General features: G+C 43.7%; 1 protein-coding gene across 1 annotated transcript; it reads left to right on the top strand.

The window, feature by feature from the left end:
• Positions 1-11,223: 11,223 nt before the first annotated feature.
• On the top strand, positions 11,224-16,854 carry SLC7A3 (solute carrier family 7 member 3). Its single transcript, XM_037126712.2, has 12 exons — positions 11,224-11,309; positions 12,311-12,710; positions 13,025-13,183; positions 13,377-13,554; positions 13,752-13,864; positions 14,008-14,230; positions 14,407-14,546; positions 14,643-14,745; positions 14,983-15,149; positions 15,343-15,509; positions 16,317-16,425; positions 16,562-16,854. Exons 2-12 carry the CDS (start codon positions 12,341-12,343, stop codon positions 16,675-16,677), a joined length of 1,845 nt encoding a protein of 614 aa, XP_036982607.1. The 5' UTR covers positions 11,224-11,309; positions 12,311-12,340; the 3' UTR covers positions 16,678-16,854.
• Positions 16,855-17,979: the final 1,125 nt, after the last annotated feature.

Here is a 17,979-nt window from a genome sequence, read left to right on the forward strand (position 1 = left end):
AAAAAAAACAAATTCACTTAACCGTATTATAATGTTTGAGGTTCCCAGAAAGTTGGCGTTCTATGAGAAAAATACAAATAATGGAACGAAGAGTGAGCTTTTTTTTTCCCTTATAAACATCAGCAACTTAGCAAAATACTAAGTGCTGGGGTTAGAAGAAGAATAAAATAGTCTCTACATTTGAGAAGGCCTACTTAAGGGGGAAACAACAAAAAAATGGGAACACGGTTGTTCTTTTATGTAAGAAATACTGTGTTACATGTATAAACAGAAGAACAAGAGATGAACACTATTTGAGGAATAGGAGGAAGGCTTCACCGAAGTGATCTCTGAGACCGCACTTTGTGGTAGATATTAAGGTTTTAAGGAGTCAGTAGACAATGTTTGCTTCTCCCTCTTCACAGTTTCTAACCAATTCAGACATCAGGCATAGGAAGTAAGGAAATAGAGATCAAAATATCAGCATTCTTACTGATGACGCTGTTGAGCAGAAATAGTTTTAGCTTTGTGGCCAAGTGGACTTTTTAAATACCCTCTACCCTGGATTAGAGAGACTGAGCCTAGTTGAGCAACCTATGTGACCCTCACAGAGTGCAAATTAGACTGCACCCTCTCTGCAGGCAGGGTGGCTTTGTAAATGGGGACCCAGGAAGACCCGAGCCATATATTCTTAGTAACTTCTCTCATAGTCAAGTTATTCAATTTTCTTCCTACAGAGTAGTGAGGGGACAGAAAGAGAAAAGAAGTTCACTAACAGCAGACATCCGCCTGCTCTGACCTGTGGATACCTGCCCCTCTGTGTCATATACGGTTCGCTTGGGATGGTACATAAGCGTTCCGCTCTACCCCTGAGTGCAGCAGTGGGCAGATGATCCATGTTTGACCATTCATGGTACCCATAACTCTGAGGTGGGCAGGTATTAAGTAGGGACAGACAGACTCATCATATGAAATTGCTATATGGCCCTGGCTGGTGTGGCTCAGTGGATTGAGTGCCGGCCTGTGAACCAAAGGGTCACAGGTTCGATTCCCAGTCAGGACAAGGCTAGGTCCCCAATTGGGGACACATGAGAAGCAACCACACATTGATGTTTCTTTCCCTCTCTTTCTTCCTCCCTTCCCCTCTCTCTAAAGGTAAATAAATTAAAAAAAATTAAAAGATTTTATTTATTTATTTATTTATTTTTAGAGAGAGGGAAAGGGAGGGAGAAAGAGAGAGAGAAACATCCATGTGTGCTTGCCTTTTATGTGGCCCCCACTGGGGACCTGGCCCACAACCCAGGCATGTGCCCTGACTGGGAATTGAACTGGTGACCCTTTGGTTCGCAGCCCGCGCTCAATGCACTGAGCTACACCAGCCAGGGCTAAATAAAATCTTTTTTAAAAATTAAAAAAAGAAATTGATATCTGGACAAAGACACTGGGATCTTGAGGGTCTTTTTTGGATCACAGTCGTAAGGATGTTATACGTACACACACACATAGGTTCTTTCAAGAACCTATGCACACACATTCTCACAACGTTGCCACATGAAGAGAACCTATGGCAGGAGATAAGCAACGAGAAACAGGGCCTGCAGAGACGTAGCCCTGATGACATAGTTTGAACCTGGTTCTTAAAGCGAGATCTTTTCTTGCACATCCCAGTTATAGGAACCAAAATGTTCCCTTATTTTGCTTATACTAGTTTTATAAGATTTCTGTCCCCCGTGCCCTGGCTGGTGTAGCTCAGTGGATTGAGTGCGGGCCTGCGAACCATACAATCGCGGTTCGATTCCCAGTCAGGGCACATGCCTGGGTTGCAGGCCAGTTCCCAGCAGGGGATGCACTAAGGCAACCATACGTTGATGATTCTCTCCCTCTCTCCTTCCCCCCTTCCCCTCTAAAGATAAATAAATAAAATCTTAAAAAAAAAGAGAGAGAGAAGGAAGGAAAAATAATTAAAAAAAAAGATTTATGTCCCTCGTAATAAAGCTGTGTAATACAGCCTTAAAACATGAGCTGGCATTTTGACACTGAGAAAGGATGGGCATTTCAGATAAGAGACACAGCTTGGGCAAAAGCCTAGAGGCTTGGGATGTTGTGGTTAACGTAATGACAGACAAAAGAGAAGGAAAAAGAAAAGAAAACAGCTTACCTGAAACAACGGTGTAACGTACATTTCTAATCAAAAAGTTTTAAAAAATGGAAATAGGACATGTTCTTAATGTGGTAAAAAGGATCCCAAACCACAGTGACCATACTTAGTCCCCTTTAAATTGAAAATAAAATAAGGATGCCTGTTATTGTCATTATTATTTAATATGGTCTTTGGTGTTCTGGCTAGTGAAATAAGATTTGAAATAGAAGTAAGAAAACCAATATATGTAAAGAGCCCTGGCTGGTGTGGCTCAGTGGATTGAGTGCCGGCCTGCAAACCAAAGGGTTTCTGCTTCAATTCCCAGTCAGGGCACATGCCTGGGTTGTGGGCCAGGTCCCCAGTTGGGGGCGTGCACAAGGCAACCACACACTGATGTTTCTCTCCCTCTTTCTTCCTCCCTTCCCTTCTGTAAAAATAAATAAATAAATAAAATATTTGAAAAGAGACAAAAATATTACTTGCAGATGAGGTGGTCATATGCCTAAGTATTCCCCAGGTAAGGGAAATATACAAAAATCAGTAGCAATCTTGTATACCATACATAACCAGTTAAAAATACAATAAAGGATTTCCTATGCATGCTAGCAAGAAACATTTTAAAATAAACTCAGTGAAAGGTATATATATATATATGACCTAAGAAAAATTCCAAAACTTAACTGAGAAATATAAAATGCCTTTAATAAAGAGACATCTTCTGTTTCTGGATAGAAAAATGAAATATTAAGGATATTACATTATGCCCTGGCCAGGGTGGTTCAGTGGGTTGGGTGTTGTCCCACAAGCCAAAAGGTTGCCAGTTTGATACCCAGTCAGGGCACACGTGTGAGTAGTGGGCCAGGTCCCAGGTTAGGCACATGCAAGAGGCAACAGATCCGATTTTTCTCTCCCTCTCTTTCTCCCTCCCTTCCCCTCTCTCTAAAAATAAATAAAATCTTTAAAAAATATATTAGTTTTAGTTGACCTAAGAAATGTCCAAAGCTGCAGAAAATTTTTATAAGTGTTTATGTGCACCAAACCGACATGCCAGGAAGCAAGACCTCAAATGCTCCAGAGAATAACAGTTTTGCAGTTTCTCTATTCATTTGAGATTAAGGAGGGTACATAAGGAAGATTACACGGACATGGGAGAAAGCAAGGCAGGGACTGGATTTCAGGATAGCTAACAAGATTGTGTGCTTTCTTGCGGATTATTACCCTCTACCAAGGGTATTACTTCTGGCATTTTAAAGGTGTGTTAACTTAGATGCACAAGAATGTTGGACAGGGATGGTTTAAAACCTTTCAATAAAGAAGTTATAGGTCATGGGCATGACTACCGACCCTGACCTGCCCAGTTAGGAATTAATGATCAGATCACCCTGTGAGGTTACTTTCTATAGAACCCCCTTTTTGTCCACGTTTTAAAATGAATTAATTTATTGTGATTCTCTTCAGAACCTCAACACAATTTTTCTTGCAACTCAGTACTGTTATTTTTGCTATAAGCAACATATGCATTTGTAAAAATCACCCAGCTATGCAAAATTGTGCAATAAAAGCCACATGGCTTATGTGTAAAATGGGGCTAGGGGCTAAATTGTGTTTTGAGATTCAGTTCCGACTTGATTGGGAGTTCCCACACCAACAAGCCATTCTTGGTCACCAGCAGGGTGTCCAAAACTCATTCAATGTGACACTGTTGTGGACAGAAAAAAAGGGGGGTTTATTGAAAGTAACCTCACAGGGTGATCTGAATGTAAATTTTTACCTGTGAAGGACAGGGTAGGTCCCAGGAATATAACTTCTTTTCTAAAAGGCTTATCTTCGCCTTAAATAAGCCCCTTCCATTGTTTCTGTGCGTCTAAGTTAACACATTTTTGAAATGCGCCCTTTCACACCCCTCCTTGTTAAGCAAACACCCTCAAGAAAGCACAGTCTTAACTAACCTGTAATCTGATCCCTGTCTTGTTTTCTCTCATCTTCATGTAATCTTCCTTACCTTCCTTCCTTAATCTCAAATGTTTGAAAGGAACTGCAGGCTCTTTGTTCTAGGAAGCATTTATCTCAGTCGGTTGAGATCTTGCTTCCAGGTGTCTCCTCTGTGTGGCTCATAAAAGATTCTCTACAATTTGGATGTTGAGTCTATCTATCTGGAGATAGCATCAGATGCCACAGGTTGAGGGCTCAGTCCTACGAGACTGCCCTATCCCTCCACCCCACCCCCGCAGGCTTCAGACACCAGTGTCTAGCGGAAGCACTTCTTAATTGTGCTTCTCACCAAGGGGTATAGATTAGAGGTTGTAACGACCCCCTGCAACTCAGAATGCCAATTGCTAGTCTGGGTTGGCACCTGCACTTCGGACCAATTTGTTATAAACAAAACTTCCCCGAAACTCCCTCCTTGCTTTTGATTAATTTGCTAGAGGGGCTCATAGAACTCTGAGAAACAGGCTAGATCTCTGGTTTGCTGTTAAAAAAAAAAAAAGGCTAACTCAGGGACAGCCAGATAGAAGAAGTACATAGGGCAAAGTATGTGGGATGGGATAAGAGCTTCCACGCACTCTTCAGGCACCAGTCTCCCCGCATGTCCACGTGTTCACCAGCCCTGAAGCTCTCTGCAGCTTGTCATTTAAAATTTTTTATGGAAGCTTCATTACAAAGTCATCATTGATTAAAACTTTGGCCATTAGCAGATTGATTCAAGCTGTTGCCCATCTCCTCTCACCAGAGGAGGTGGGGGGTGGTACGGGAAGTTTCAATCCTTTAATCATATAGTGGGCTGCATTGGCAAGCAACCCCCAAGCTTAGGAGCTTTCCAACTGTCATATTGTTAACATAACAAAAGACACCTTTATCACTCAAGTCTTGAGAAATTCCAAGGATTTTGGAAGCTGTGAGCAAGGAATTGTGGTAGACCATATATATAGATATAGATATAGATATAGATATAGATATCGATATCGATATATCTCTCTCTATATATATATGTATGTTATTCGAATGACTAAATATTTCCTATAAATCAAATTATTGCAGAGACACAACACTAAAAATCTCTCTTAGTGACAAGAAAAAAATAGGATGTTAGTAAAAAGCATTATCAGTTTTACACGTGTTAAACGAAGAGAAATACATGAGCACTACAATAAATAGGACATTTTATCTTGCAAAAGACCTAAAGTTTGCTTGTGGAAGTGGGCATTGAGTGTCTTTAGCTTGTGAATTATTGTAAAGTGGTGGTGAGAATGTTACTAAAGTTGTAACACCAGATGTGGATGGGTGTGACTCATAACACACCCCGTGAGCTGATGTAGCTGGTAGCTGTTTGTGGTGTATGCAAATGTCTTCGTGCAGTGTATTGCACACAAAATGTGTTTGTGCAATGTAGTCAAATGTGTTTGTGAGGTGTATTGCTGCATAGCTTGGTTTAAATGGGTGGTTTTCTGCATTTGTCTCCTGCAGATGAAATTGTACATAAGGAAAGGTAAAATCTACATTCTGCTCTAATTGTTGCCTGATGTATCTATCCATTGCTTTGGAACCAATTCTCATTTTCAAAACAAACATCACAGCAGAAGTGACTGGAAAATAACTTCCACTTTGAAAAATAAACTGCTTGGAGTACCACTTTGCAAAAGGAACAAGGCTTGCCTTAACAAATGTTAAAATATGGTAAAGCACCTAGGCTTTTAAATGTTGTGCTGGGAAAACAAACTGGAAACTGCATAAAGGTGCTTAAACAGGACATGGGTGAAATCACGGGCCATCCATTCTGTGGAACACTACAGGCCATTTAAAAGAATGAATGGGGGTCCACGGTACTGATCTGGAAAGCAGTCCAAAATATACTTTAATAAAAAAAGTAAAAAGAAGAAAAAAGTGCAGCGTAAACATATTTTATATTTTTAAAAATATATATGCGTTGCCCTGACCAGTGTGGCTCACTTGGTTGGGAGTTGTCCCATGAGGCAGGGGAGGGGTCCTTGGTTTGATTTCCAGTCTGGACACTTGCCCAGGCTGTGGGTTCAGTCCCTTGGGCACATACAACAGGCAGCTGATCGATGTTTCTTTCCCTCTCCTTCTCCCTCCCTTGCCTTCTCTCTAAAAGTAAATAAATAAAAATCTTTTAAAAATGGCCCTGGCTGGTGTAGCTCAGTGGATTGAGCTTGGGCCTGCGAACCACATGATCGCGGTTCGATTCCCAGTCAGGGCACATGCCTGGGTTGCAGGCCAGTTCCCAGCAGGGGACTCACGAGAAGCAACCATACATTGATGTTTCTCTCCTTCTCTCCTCCTCTTTCTCTCTAAAGATAAATAAATAAAATATTTAAAAAAATGATCCATGTGTTTGTATTATACATATTTTTTTCTTGTATAGGCATAGAATCTGAAAGAAAGCAAAAGACACTTAACAGTATCATCGCATTGGATAGAAGTGGGCTTTGACTTTTTCGTGAACATGTTTTGCTTTTATAATTTTTAAATTAAAACTAAATTTAATGTGCTGACATAAAAGTGGATATAAATTCATTGAAAAATAGAAAATCCAGAACTATATACTAGTATATTTAAGAATTTACTGTGTGATAGTATGATCATCAGCCAAGAAAAAAGTGACTAATACATTCTATTGGGCTGACTGATTTGTATTCTGAGGGTTCAAGTTATTTATATATTATATATGTCATATACTGATATAATATATGTCATATATACCCATTTCTATATATCCATTATATACACATGTAATATATATAAATCATATTTGAAAAGCCAAAGTGAATTCCAAATGGATTAGTGATTTCAAAAAAGTGAAATATCATCTATAAAATGGTGATGATTTTTTGGGGATTAAAAAAATTGTTTTTATTTTTTAAAAAGACTTTATTTATTTACTTTTAGAAAGAAGGGGAAGGAGGGAGAAAGAGAGGGACAGAAATGGCACTGTGTGATTGCCTGTCGTGTGCCCCAACTGGGGATCTGACCCGCACACAACCAGGCACGTGCCCTGACTGGGAATTGAACCAGTGACTCGTTCACAGGCCGGTGGTCAATCCACTGAGCCACACCAGCCATGGCTAAAAGAAATTGTTTTTCAATTATAGTTTGCATTCCACATTATTTTGTATTAGTTTTAGATGTACAGCATAGCAGTTAAACAGTCATGTACTTTACAAAATAACTATGCCTGGCACCATGCAAGTTATTACAATATTATTGACTGTATTTCCTATGCTTTACATTCCCCAAATGGCGATCATTATTAAACTTTTAATGAAAAAAATTCAAACCTATGGATAATTTGAGTAGTATAATGAATACCTATATATGTTCACTTAGATTTGCCAATTGCCAGCATTTGCCACATTTGCAATTCTGTCTCTCTACATGCACATACATTATTAATGGCTGAACAGTTTGTGAGCTCCTGACTCTTCATCCCCGATTACTCAGCACAAATCTGCTAAGAACAAGGACATTCTCCTATATAACCTCAATACCGTTATCATGCACAAGAAATTAATACTGATACAATGTGGGTGGTCCATATTATATTATCATCTAAACACACATTCAAATTTCCTCAATAGCCCCCTATAATATCCTTTATAGCTGTTTTTTTAATTTCCAAGTTCTGATTGAAGACTATGCACTTTATGATGCCTCTTTAGTCTCCATTGATCTAAAATAGTTCTCCTAAATTTTTTTCTTTTGTCTTTCAAGACATTTGCAGGTTTCTGGCTAGTTGTCATTTGTCTTGTAGGATGTTTCACAATCTGGATTTTTTTTTTTGATGATTTCTTCCTGATAGATTAAGGTTAAAATTTTTTGACAAGAATATGTCACGTATAATATGTACTTCTTATTATAGCACAAGTAGAATACATAATGTCAGTTTGTCCCATTATTTGTGATGCCAAATTTGGTTATTTGGCTAAGGTGGTTCCCCTGACATCTCTTTACCATAAACATTATGTTTTAGGCAGAATTTTCATCCCTACGCCCTTCTCTCCCCATGAAGAGAGGCAATCACACAGTGACATTTCTCTCCCTCTCTTTCTCCCTCCTTTCCCTTCTCTCTAAAAGTAAATCTCTCCCCCTTTTGCCATTACATGGCAAAAAGGACTTTGTAGATATAATGAAATTTACCAATTCTTAAAACAGGAAGATTGTCTTGGATTATCTCAGTGAGTTCAATGTGGTCACATGAACCCTTAAAAGTACTAGATGGGGAGTCAGAGAAAGTCAAAGCAGGAGAAGGATTTGATGCACTGTGGCTTGGAGATGGACAAGACCACATGTTAAGGAAATGGGGACCTCAGTCCTCCAACTGCATGGAACGAAATTCTGACAACAACTTGAATTAGTTTGGAAGTGCATTCTTCCCCAGAGCATCTAAAAAGAAATGCAGCCCTGGTCGGGTAGCTGGATTGGTTAGGGCATCGCCCCAGATAAGCCAAGGTGCCAAGGTTGTGGGTTAGATTCCCCATCAGGGCACATACAGGAATCAATAAATGAATGCATAAATAAGTGGAGCAACAAATCGATGTTTCTCTCTCTCTCTCTCTCTCTCTCTCTCTCTCTCCTTTCCTTCCTCAGAGAGAGACTCTAAAATCAATAAATTTAAAAAAATTACAAAAATAAATGGAATGCAGATACTTTTATTTTATCTGCATGAGACACTGAGCAAAGAATCCAGCCATGCAGTGCCACACACCTGACCCATATAAACTGTAATAATAAATTTGTGGTGTTTTAAGCTGATGTTTGTAGTGATTTATTATGGCAGAAATAGAAAACTAATATAAGTTCCTTTCCCTTTGTAATTAATATGTAACTGGGGGCGGTACTTTGAGATCATGTGAATATCCTGTTTCCCAACACTTTATCTGTTGATTATCCTTGTCTGAATCAGTTATTACTTTGGTGAGTACAAGATGGTGATTTTATAATTCTAGCATTTCTCGTAGATTTATTAGCTGGCATTCTTTTATAGAGAACAGCTTTCCTTTCCTTTTAAAATGATCACTATGAGCATATGAATGATTTCATTTTTATTTTCTGATTGTTCATACACATTTGTTCTACTGATTTTATTTTTGCAGAATGATTAAACATTTATTTACTTATTTATTTATTCCACATCTGAGGACATTTTTTTATTGGTTTTAGTAAGAGAGGAAGGGGAGAGAAAGACATCTATGTAAAGAGAGAAACATCTATTTGTTGCCTCTCATAGGTTCCCTGACTGGGGATTGAACCCTCAACCTAGGTATGTGCCCTGACTGGGAATCAAAGCTGAGACCTTTCAGTGTATGGGACAATGCTTCAACTAACTGAGCCCCATAGACCACAGCAACATTTACATTTTCAAACTGAACAATCTTTTTTATCTTTAATACTTCTAGTAGTAATTTGAGAAAATATTTCATCATGAAAAAAGGACAATGTACAATTATGATAATTTAATATATGCTGTATAGGGGTGGGCAGAAGTAGATTTGCAGTTGTGAGCATGCAAAACACAGTTTATTCTTGTGTAATCAATTATTGTATTATTTATATTACAACTGTAGACCTACTTTTGCCAACCCCTGTATATACATATATATAAACAAAGACCATGAACAGAATACGCAAAAACACATAGTTGGTTTGTTAGGAATTATGGGTTACTTTTCTGCAAGCTTGCGTTACTACTAAGTTGTTTGATAATAAAAACGAAGAATTCAATTTGTCAATTAATGTCATAACTGAGTCAATCACCTACTCTAAGCAACCAAATCCTCATCACATATACAAATTTATTATTCTGAATATGAGCAAAGTTTTTCTTGAATACTTCCCATGTGGCCCTGAAATATTGAAATTCCTTCCCCCTCCCCCATTAGCCCCTCCCCCCTCCATAATGGATTATTGAAAGGAAACAAGGAATGCTTGAGTGTATCCTTACCCCCTGAGGTGCTTTGCTGTGGAAGAAGCACTCTTTCACAACCCTGGTGGCTCCATTATGACAAAGAACTGATTGGGCTGGATGGCATTGTGGGTTTCACACCAGGTGTGATCATTTTTTTGATTCCTCACCTCCTCTTCTGTGTTCCAGAAACTCCTAGCCTAAAAAGGCCTGTCTCCAAGCTGGTACTTCTGCCTGTTTGGCTTTGCCTGTGGCTACACCTCCTCTTCTCCCGCTTTTAAATGAGGTATGGCACTTTTCTGAGGCCAGTATTTAAGTCAGCCCGGCCAGGTTTCGTCAGGGAGGTGGTGAACAAATATTTATAGCGTGATGTCAAGCAAGTCATACCTCTGAGCCTCAGTTTACTCGTCGGTAAAATGGAATTAAATGAGTTCTCTCCTTCCTCCAATATTTTAATAGTCAGAATTTCATATTTAAGAGTTTAACATTTTAGAGGTAGCTGGAGATACACTATGGTGAGACTGGGGCCTGGAAACCTAGATAGGACTAGTTATGCATACAGGTGGAGGTTGAAAATATCATCTTCCATGCTCTTGCTGACTATTAAAAACACCCACATAATCAACTCTACATTAATAATAAATTATAAAAAGAAACACCTACAGTTGAGGGTGAGAGCTGAGGGGTCGGCGTCAGATGGTTGTCCATAATCTGGTCCTTGGGAAAAATTTTCGGGGTGCGGGAACCTCGTGTGGAAACTAGATCTAAGGAAGACCGAGGGAGAGTTGGAGACTGCGGTGTTATTTCCCCTCCACCTCTATCCCCTCCCCCACACCGCCAATCACTGATTCCGACTATCAAGGCACAAAGGTAGAAAACCCCAGGGGGTCTCTCCCCTGGAAGCCTCTCATTGTCCTGCTTGGAGGTAAGCGAGGAGGGAAGGCTGCCCTCCCCCATTTCTGTCTCCTGGCCATGCTGGTCTTGCTGTTTGCAAGTGGGAAACAGTCTCAGGCCCCACGCAATCCTTTTTGCATAGCGGAGGAGTGTGTGTGCGTGCGTGTTTGTGTGTGTGTGTGTTGTGTGTAGGGAGGAGGGCTGGGGGCGGGATTCCATGACGTTACCGGCCCCGCCTCTGGGTGTATATAAGGGGTGCTTGGCGCGCAACGACCCCAAGCAGCAGCTTTGAAGCCTGAGCAAGCAAACTCGGCATCTCCAAACCAACTCAGCTTAACTCAGCCTCGCTGAAGCTGACCCAAGACTAACCGCTCCCTGGTAAGCCTGGGGGGGGGGGCAAACACGTGCGTCGGAGGGGGATGGCAAGGGTCCGGGCATGCCTAGGATTCTCTGTAACCATGGCTTGCAGTTGCATCAACGCGGCCGTGACCTGTTGCTAGCGAGACCGAGACCCCGGCCCCGGGAGCAAGGCTCTCATCTCCACCTCAGCCCCAGACTGTTTCTAGATGGGGGCATAAGAATCTGGGAGCTGAGTCGGGGGACCTAGTGCAGAGCCCCATCTCTCTGGTGTGAGCAATTTCGGGCTGCCCATGACCCCCTCTCAAGGCGTATCTCCGAGTCTTTAGATGTGGAAGCCCCGCCCCACTGTTGATGCTTGCTGGTCAGCCTAGCCCGGCGGGAGGAAATGGGGGAACATTTGCTTACTCCCCTGATTCGTGGCCACGCAGTTCTGCGGTGTGGGCTTGGTAAGGAGGGATGGATTGAGGCTCTGCTCACTTTTGATATGCAGCGCAGGTCATTTTCCTCCTGCCTCCTGGCTGTGTGGGAACCACACCTATTGAGTGGCCCTGGGGGCGAGCAAGAGAAGGATTGTAGGTATTGAGCTTCCTCCCCGAGTTGCTGCCCCTCCTGAGTCAAGGTCTGTTTAATTCCCAAGAATCTACAGGCCAGGAGACAGACATATTGAGCTCCATGGTTCCTGGGTTGGGGTCTAGGATAAACCCGGTAGTTTCCCCACCAGAGAAATAGGAGGCTAATGTTGAGGAGCATCTACAAGGTGCCAGGCCACTGTACTTAGTATAAGGGGCTTTCATATGCCTTTTCTGAAATTAGCCCTTCCACGGACCTGTGAGGTATTATTCCACCTGTGTGGGAAGAAACTGAGGATAGAGTAGTGACTTGCCTTTGTTTCTTCGACAGCTTCCTCCCCGTCCCCCCCCCCCCAGCACCTGTGCTTGGTGGGGTGGCTATTGTAATTCATTCCTAAAGCCTGGGGACATTGAACCCTACTTAAGAGCTTTTGTCTTGTTTTTCACCAGATCCTAGCATCCTCTTCAATCCCAGCTACAATGCCATTGCAGAAACTTCGAAGATTTGGTCATAAGCTGGCACGCAGACGTACACTGGAGCCAGACATGGCTGAGACTCGCCTTTCCAGATGCCTGAGCACTCTGGATTTAGTGGCCCTGGGTGTGGGCAGCACATTGGGTGCAGGCGTGTATGTCCTGGCTGGCGAGGTGGCCAAAGATAAAGCAGGACCATCCATTGTGATCTGCTTTTTGGTGGCCGCTCTATCTTCTGTGTTGGCTGGGCTGTGCTATGCAGAGTTTGGTGCCCGGGTTCCCCGGTCTGGTTCTGCATATCTCTACAGCTATGTCACTGTGGGTGAACTCTGGGCCTTCACCACTGGCTGGAACCTCATCCTCTCCTATGTCATCGGTGAGATGTTGGGGCGGGGAGGAAACTGCACAGCCCATGAAGGGACTTTCGAGTCAGGAAGTCTGGGTGGAATGGCGAAGTCACTCACAGGAATACTCTAAATGTGCGTGTTTGCTAGTGGGCTGGGAGGGTTCAAGGTGTGGAGAAATTGTGTGTTCTACTTAACTTGCACCTGGTTTTCTTAGATTGACTAGTTTTGGTTTTTAAAAAGTAAGTGCAGGTGAAAACAGCAGGGATTCTTGTGAGACTGCTATGGTGGAGGGGGGGGAGGGAGGAGGAAACTTGACCCCGTGTTTCTCTCTTTGCTCCACCAGGTACCGCCAGTGTGGCCCGGGCCTGGAGCTTAGCTTTTGACAACCTGATTGGGAATCGTATCTCTCAGACCCTGCAGGGGAGCATCTCACTGCATTTTCCCCAGGTCCTCGCAGAGTATCCAGACTTTTTTGCTTTGGGCCTTGTGTTGTTGCTCACTGGTGAGGACGACTGACTGACGGGGGACAAGGATGGGGGTGGGGCTCCGAGGGACTACCCCTGATAAGGGCTTGGGCATAGGTGAGAATGGTCTGAGAAAAGATGCTGGGAAGGAGCAGTCTGCACCCAGAGGGGAGGGAACAAAACGTGGACTGAGGACTTTCCTAGAGAATTCTGAATACTTCTTTCCCACAGGATTGCTGGCTCTGGGGGCTAGTGAGTCGGCCTTCGTTACCAAAGTGTTTACAGGGGTGAACCTTTTGGTTCTTGGTTTCGTCATCATCTCTGGCTTCATTAAGGGGAACTCGCACAACTGGAAGCTCACAGAAGAGGACTACGAATTTACCATGCGTAGGCTTAATAATACTCAAAGGTTAGAAGATTTCATCCACAGGAGATGCAGAGGTGGGAACATGATAGGGGGAGAAGGGGGCCTCCATGCTAAGGGATTCTGGGTTGGGAGTGGGAGGAATGGGAGCCTAGGCCTTGCAGACCTAAGTAGTTTGGCACCAGGGAAAAGGTAGAGTTGGCTGGACACCCTTACGTTTTCCATCCTTTCTTCTACTTTAGCTTGGGCCCTCTGGGCTCTGGAGGATTTGTGCCTTTCGGCATTGAGGGGATTCTCCGTGGAGCAGCTACCTGTTTTTATGCCTTTGTTGGTTTCGACTGTATTGCTACCACTGGTAACAGGGCCATTCCCTTCTGTCTGGGGCTGGGGCTGGGGCCGAGGCTGGGGCACAGTATGTGCTCAGGCTGCCTGCAGATTGGCGGAGGTGAAGGAGTGAGTCTGCTTTACTGATTCAGAACATTGTGCCCCTTCCTGCAGGGGAAGAGGCCAAGAATCCCGAGCGTTCCATCCCCCTGGGCATTGTGATCTCACTGTCCGTCTGCTTTTTGGCGTATTTTGGTGTTTCTTCGGCGCTCACGCTAATGATGCCTTACTATCAGCTTCAGCCTGAGAGTCCCTTGCCTGAGGCATTTCTCCATGTTGGATGGGCCCCTGCCCGCTATGTTGTGGCTATTGGGTCCCTCTGTGCCCTTTCTACCAGGTCAGTGTCAAACGTGTGTCGCCCTCTACTGTCAGTTTCAGGTTATAGCAGTCAGTACTACAGAATACCCCTTTAAAAGGGGCCTTGAGGAGAAGGTGGAGACTCCTTAACCTCACAGGCTTCGGAGGAGAGAAATGGCATCCAACTCATGCCACTCTGGACATTCTTCTCTCCAGCCTTTTGGGCTCTATGTTTCCCATGCCTCGGGTGATCTACGCAATGGCGGAAGATGGCCTCCTGTTCCGTTTCCTTGCCCGGATCCACAGCAGCACACGCACCCCCATTGTAGCCACTGTGGTCTCTGGCATTATTGCAGGTGAAAAATCGTTTTTGCCTTTCCTCTAGTTGTTTCACTAACTCCCTTAACTTTGCTCTTTTCTTATGTTTTTTGGTTTCTGCCCATTGATTTCAGCATTAATGGCATTCCTCTTTGAGCTTGCCGATCTCGTGGACCTCATGTCAATCGGGACCCTGCTTGCTTACTCCCTGGTGTCTATTTGTGTTCTCATTCTCAGGTGAGATTCCCATCCCCGACATACTGAGATTTGGATTCTTAGTCTTGGAGGGACAATGTTGGGGATCCACTCCTCTTCCTTCCTCCTCTGCCCTCGTCATCTTGACTCTCTTTGAGGAGTATGGAGAACCCTAACCCCATCTGCCAAAAAGAGCTGCCCTTCGTGGTGACCGGGAAGATTAAGCTGCCTGAGAGATTTTAAAATGATCAAGATCTGTTCTTCTTTCCCTTTCCTCAGGTATCAGCCTGGCCAGGAGATGAGAATTGAGGAAGATGAAATGGATTTGCAGGAGGAGATGACACATGAAACCCAAAAGCTGACCTTAGAGGCACTATTTTGTCCACACCACTCCACCCCCAGTCCACTCTCAGGCCAAGTTGTCTATGTTTGTTCCTCCCTGCTAGGTGAGCAGTGGGATTTTCCTCTGGTGGGGGTAGGGCGGCTGGGGTCAGCAGGATATAGGGAGAAGTGTGTGGCATTTGGTGGCTGGGGAAGCACTAGAGAGAGAAGGTGACTCTCCTTGGAATGGGGTGCCTAATGTCTTCATGTGTTAGTCTCAGGAGTTGGTTTTGATGTTTCTCACCTTGATTCTTCAAGCGGTGTTGCTGAGTGTCCTCTGCCTGGTGTTGGCCCAGTGGTCAGTTCCGCTGTTTTCTGGAGATCCGGTGTGGATCGCAGCGGTTGTGCTGCTGCTGCTGCTCATTATTGGGATCACTGGGGTCATCTGGAGGCAACCACAGAGCTCCACTCCCCTTCACTTTAAGGTAAATGACCTCTCTCTTTACCCCTACCAACCCATCTTGAAAGAAAATAGGCTTTGGGTACCTTGCAGTCTAATAAGGTTCATAGGCATTCTTTAATTGGACAAGAAAGGAAAGCTACAGGAGATACCTATAGCAAAGACTTCTTTGCTGACCCTCTTTAGTTCCTTTCCAGTTCCATTTTCTCAAATTCTGAGTATTCTTTTTTTTTTTTAATTTATTTATTCATTTTCAGAGAGAGGGGAAGGGAAGGAGAAAGAGAGGGAGAGAAACATCAGTGCGTGGTTGCCTCTCATATGTCCCCCACTGGGAACTGGCCTGCAACCCAGGCATGTGCCCTGACTGGGAATCGAACCGCGATTGCATGGTTCGCAGGCCCGGGCTCAATCCACTGAGCTATACCAGCCAGGGCTCTTTTTTTTTTTAAGATTTGATTTATTTATTTTTAGAGAGAAGGGAAGGGAAGGGAGGAAGAGAGGAAGAGAAACATCAGCGTGTGGTTGCCTCTCGCGTACCCCACTGCTGGGGACCTGGCTCACAACCCAGGCGTGTGCCCTGACTGGGAATTGAACCAGCAACCTTTCAGTTCGCAGGCTGGCACTCGATCCACTGAGCCGCACCAGCCAGGGCAAATTCTGAGTATTCTTACAGCCCTGTATGAGGTACACTAAATGAGTGGGCACTGAAATACACAATTGGGTAGGAGTTGCACTCTCTCACTCCTGGCCTGAGTAGGTTAAGGTTAGGGATCTCTTTCTAGGTCACCTTGTGGTATGTACAGAAAAAGAAAAGGTTTTGCTTTGTTCCCAGGTACCTGCTTTGCCTCTTCTCCCACTGATGAGCATCTTTGTGAACATTTACCTCATGATGCAGATGACAGCTGGCACCTGGGCCCGATTCGGAGTCTGGATGGTGATTGGTAGGTATCCACTTGGGAAAAATAGGCCTCTTGGGTATCCCATCCCAACTCCTTTTCCTCTTGGTCTCATACAGGGTACCTATTAAGCCTTCACAGGTCGCTATTTCCTTACCTTACGGTTGCCTTTCCGCACTAGGGTTTGCTATCTACTTCGGCTATGGAATCCAGCACAGCCTGGAACAGATTAAGAGTGACGAACCCCCACTCAAGTCTAGGACCCGAACTGTAGACTTTGATCTCAGCGGTACCTGAATGCTGTCTGGTGTCCCTACATAACAATGGAGGGAACTCCTGACCACACGGGAGCTAGGCCTCCACTGGGGTGTTGGTGGGGGAACACTAATAGAGCTCTGCTTCTTAGAATGAAGGATGTGTCTTTGCTGTTTCTCTTCTCCTTTTTGTAACTCGTCTACTTTTTAATTGCATCTGTAGCTGCTTATTGGCTTTTCAAGAATATTAAAAGAATCTAGGAAAAGAAATTATGTCTTGTTTTTTTTTTTTTGCTTGCTAGAGATGGTGTGAAGCCTGTTCAGTGTGGAAAGCTCCAGATGAGCGTACTTTGTTTGCTCCAGTCACCACATAAGTATCTGTTGTGCCTGCGTGTGTTTCTTGTTGGATCAGGGTTTGAGGAGAGTGGTGTAAGCTGCCATCCAGTCTAGTCACACTTTAAAGGAATGATCTTGACATGTGTTTACCCCTTGCTATACCAAAGGTAAGGTTCTGAATAAGTAACAGAGCAACACTCATCTCCGGGGTTTGGGGTGGACTCTGATCTCAGTACTGGCATTTGTCAGGGCCCATGGGGAGACCACTGTCTTTCATTCTATCTCTTCTAGTTGGACCAGTCCCAGGCTCCTGTGCCTGCCTGAGTAACAGAAATTTTGACTGGGGGTTTGGCACCACTGGAAAAAGTGGACAGTTGGTAGGGATTGGTAAAGGATTACGAATGTGTATAGACGTTGATTGCTACGGAAGTAATAAGGGAATGGAGAGGTCAGAGCTCTGCTCAGACCAAACATTCATTCTGTTCAACAAACACGCCACGCTCTTATAAAATAACTAGGTCCCTTGCTGGGTGCTGGGAATACAAGGGTGAATAAAATATCCCTGGCCTCAAGGAATTCACAGTCCAGTGTGAGAAACAAGCAGGTCAACAGGACACAGTATGATTTATAGCAGGGAAGAGATAAGTGCTGAGTGCTACAGGAGCATAAAGGACATATTCGACTGAATCTTGAATCCGAATTTATGAAGTAGACTGAGGGGAGGGCTTCTCTGTCAGTGAAAAGTGTGCCCCAAACCATGGAAGTGTGGAAAAGCACATTGTAATACGCTAGTTCGGTGTCTGAGTTGGTTGGAGCATAGTCCCATACACCAAAAGGTTGCTGGTTCAATCCCTAGTCAGGGCACAGACCTAGGTGGTGAGTTCAGTTCCTGCCCAGGACTAGTATGGGAGGTGACCAATCTGATATTTCTCTTCCACATTCATGTTTCTCTCTAAAATCAATTGGAACATATCCTTGGGTGAGGATATTTTAAAAAATCATATTATAT

The sequence above is a fragment of the Artibeus jamaicensis genome, unplaced genomic scaffold (assembly GCF_021234435.1).
Source record: "Artibeus jamaicensis isolate MK-2021 breed Jamaican fruit bat unplaced genomic scaffold, CSHL_Jam_final scaffold_2375, whole genome shotgun sequence".
Taxonomy (NCBI): domain Eukaryota; kingdom Metazoa; phylum Chordata; class Mammalia; order Chiroptera; family Phyllostomidae; genus Artibeus; species Artibeus jamaicensis.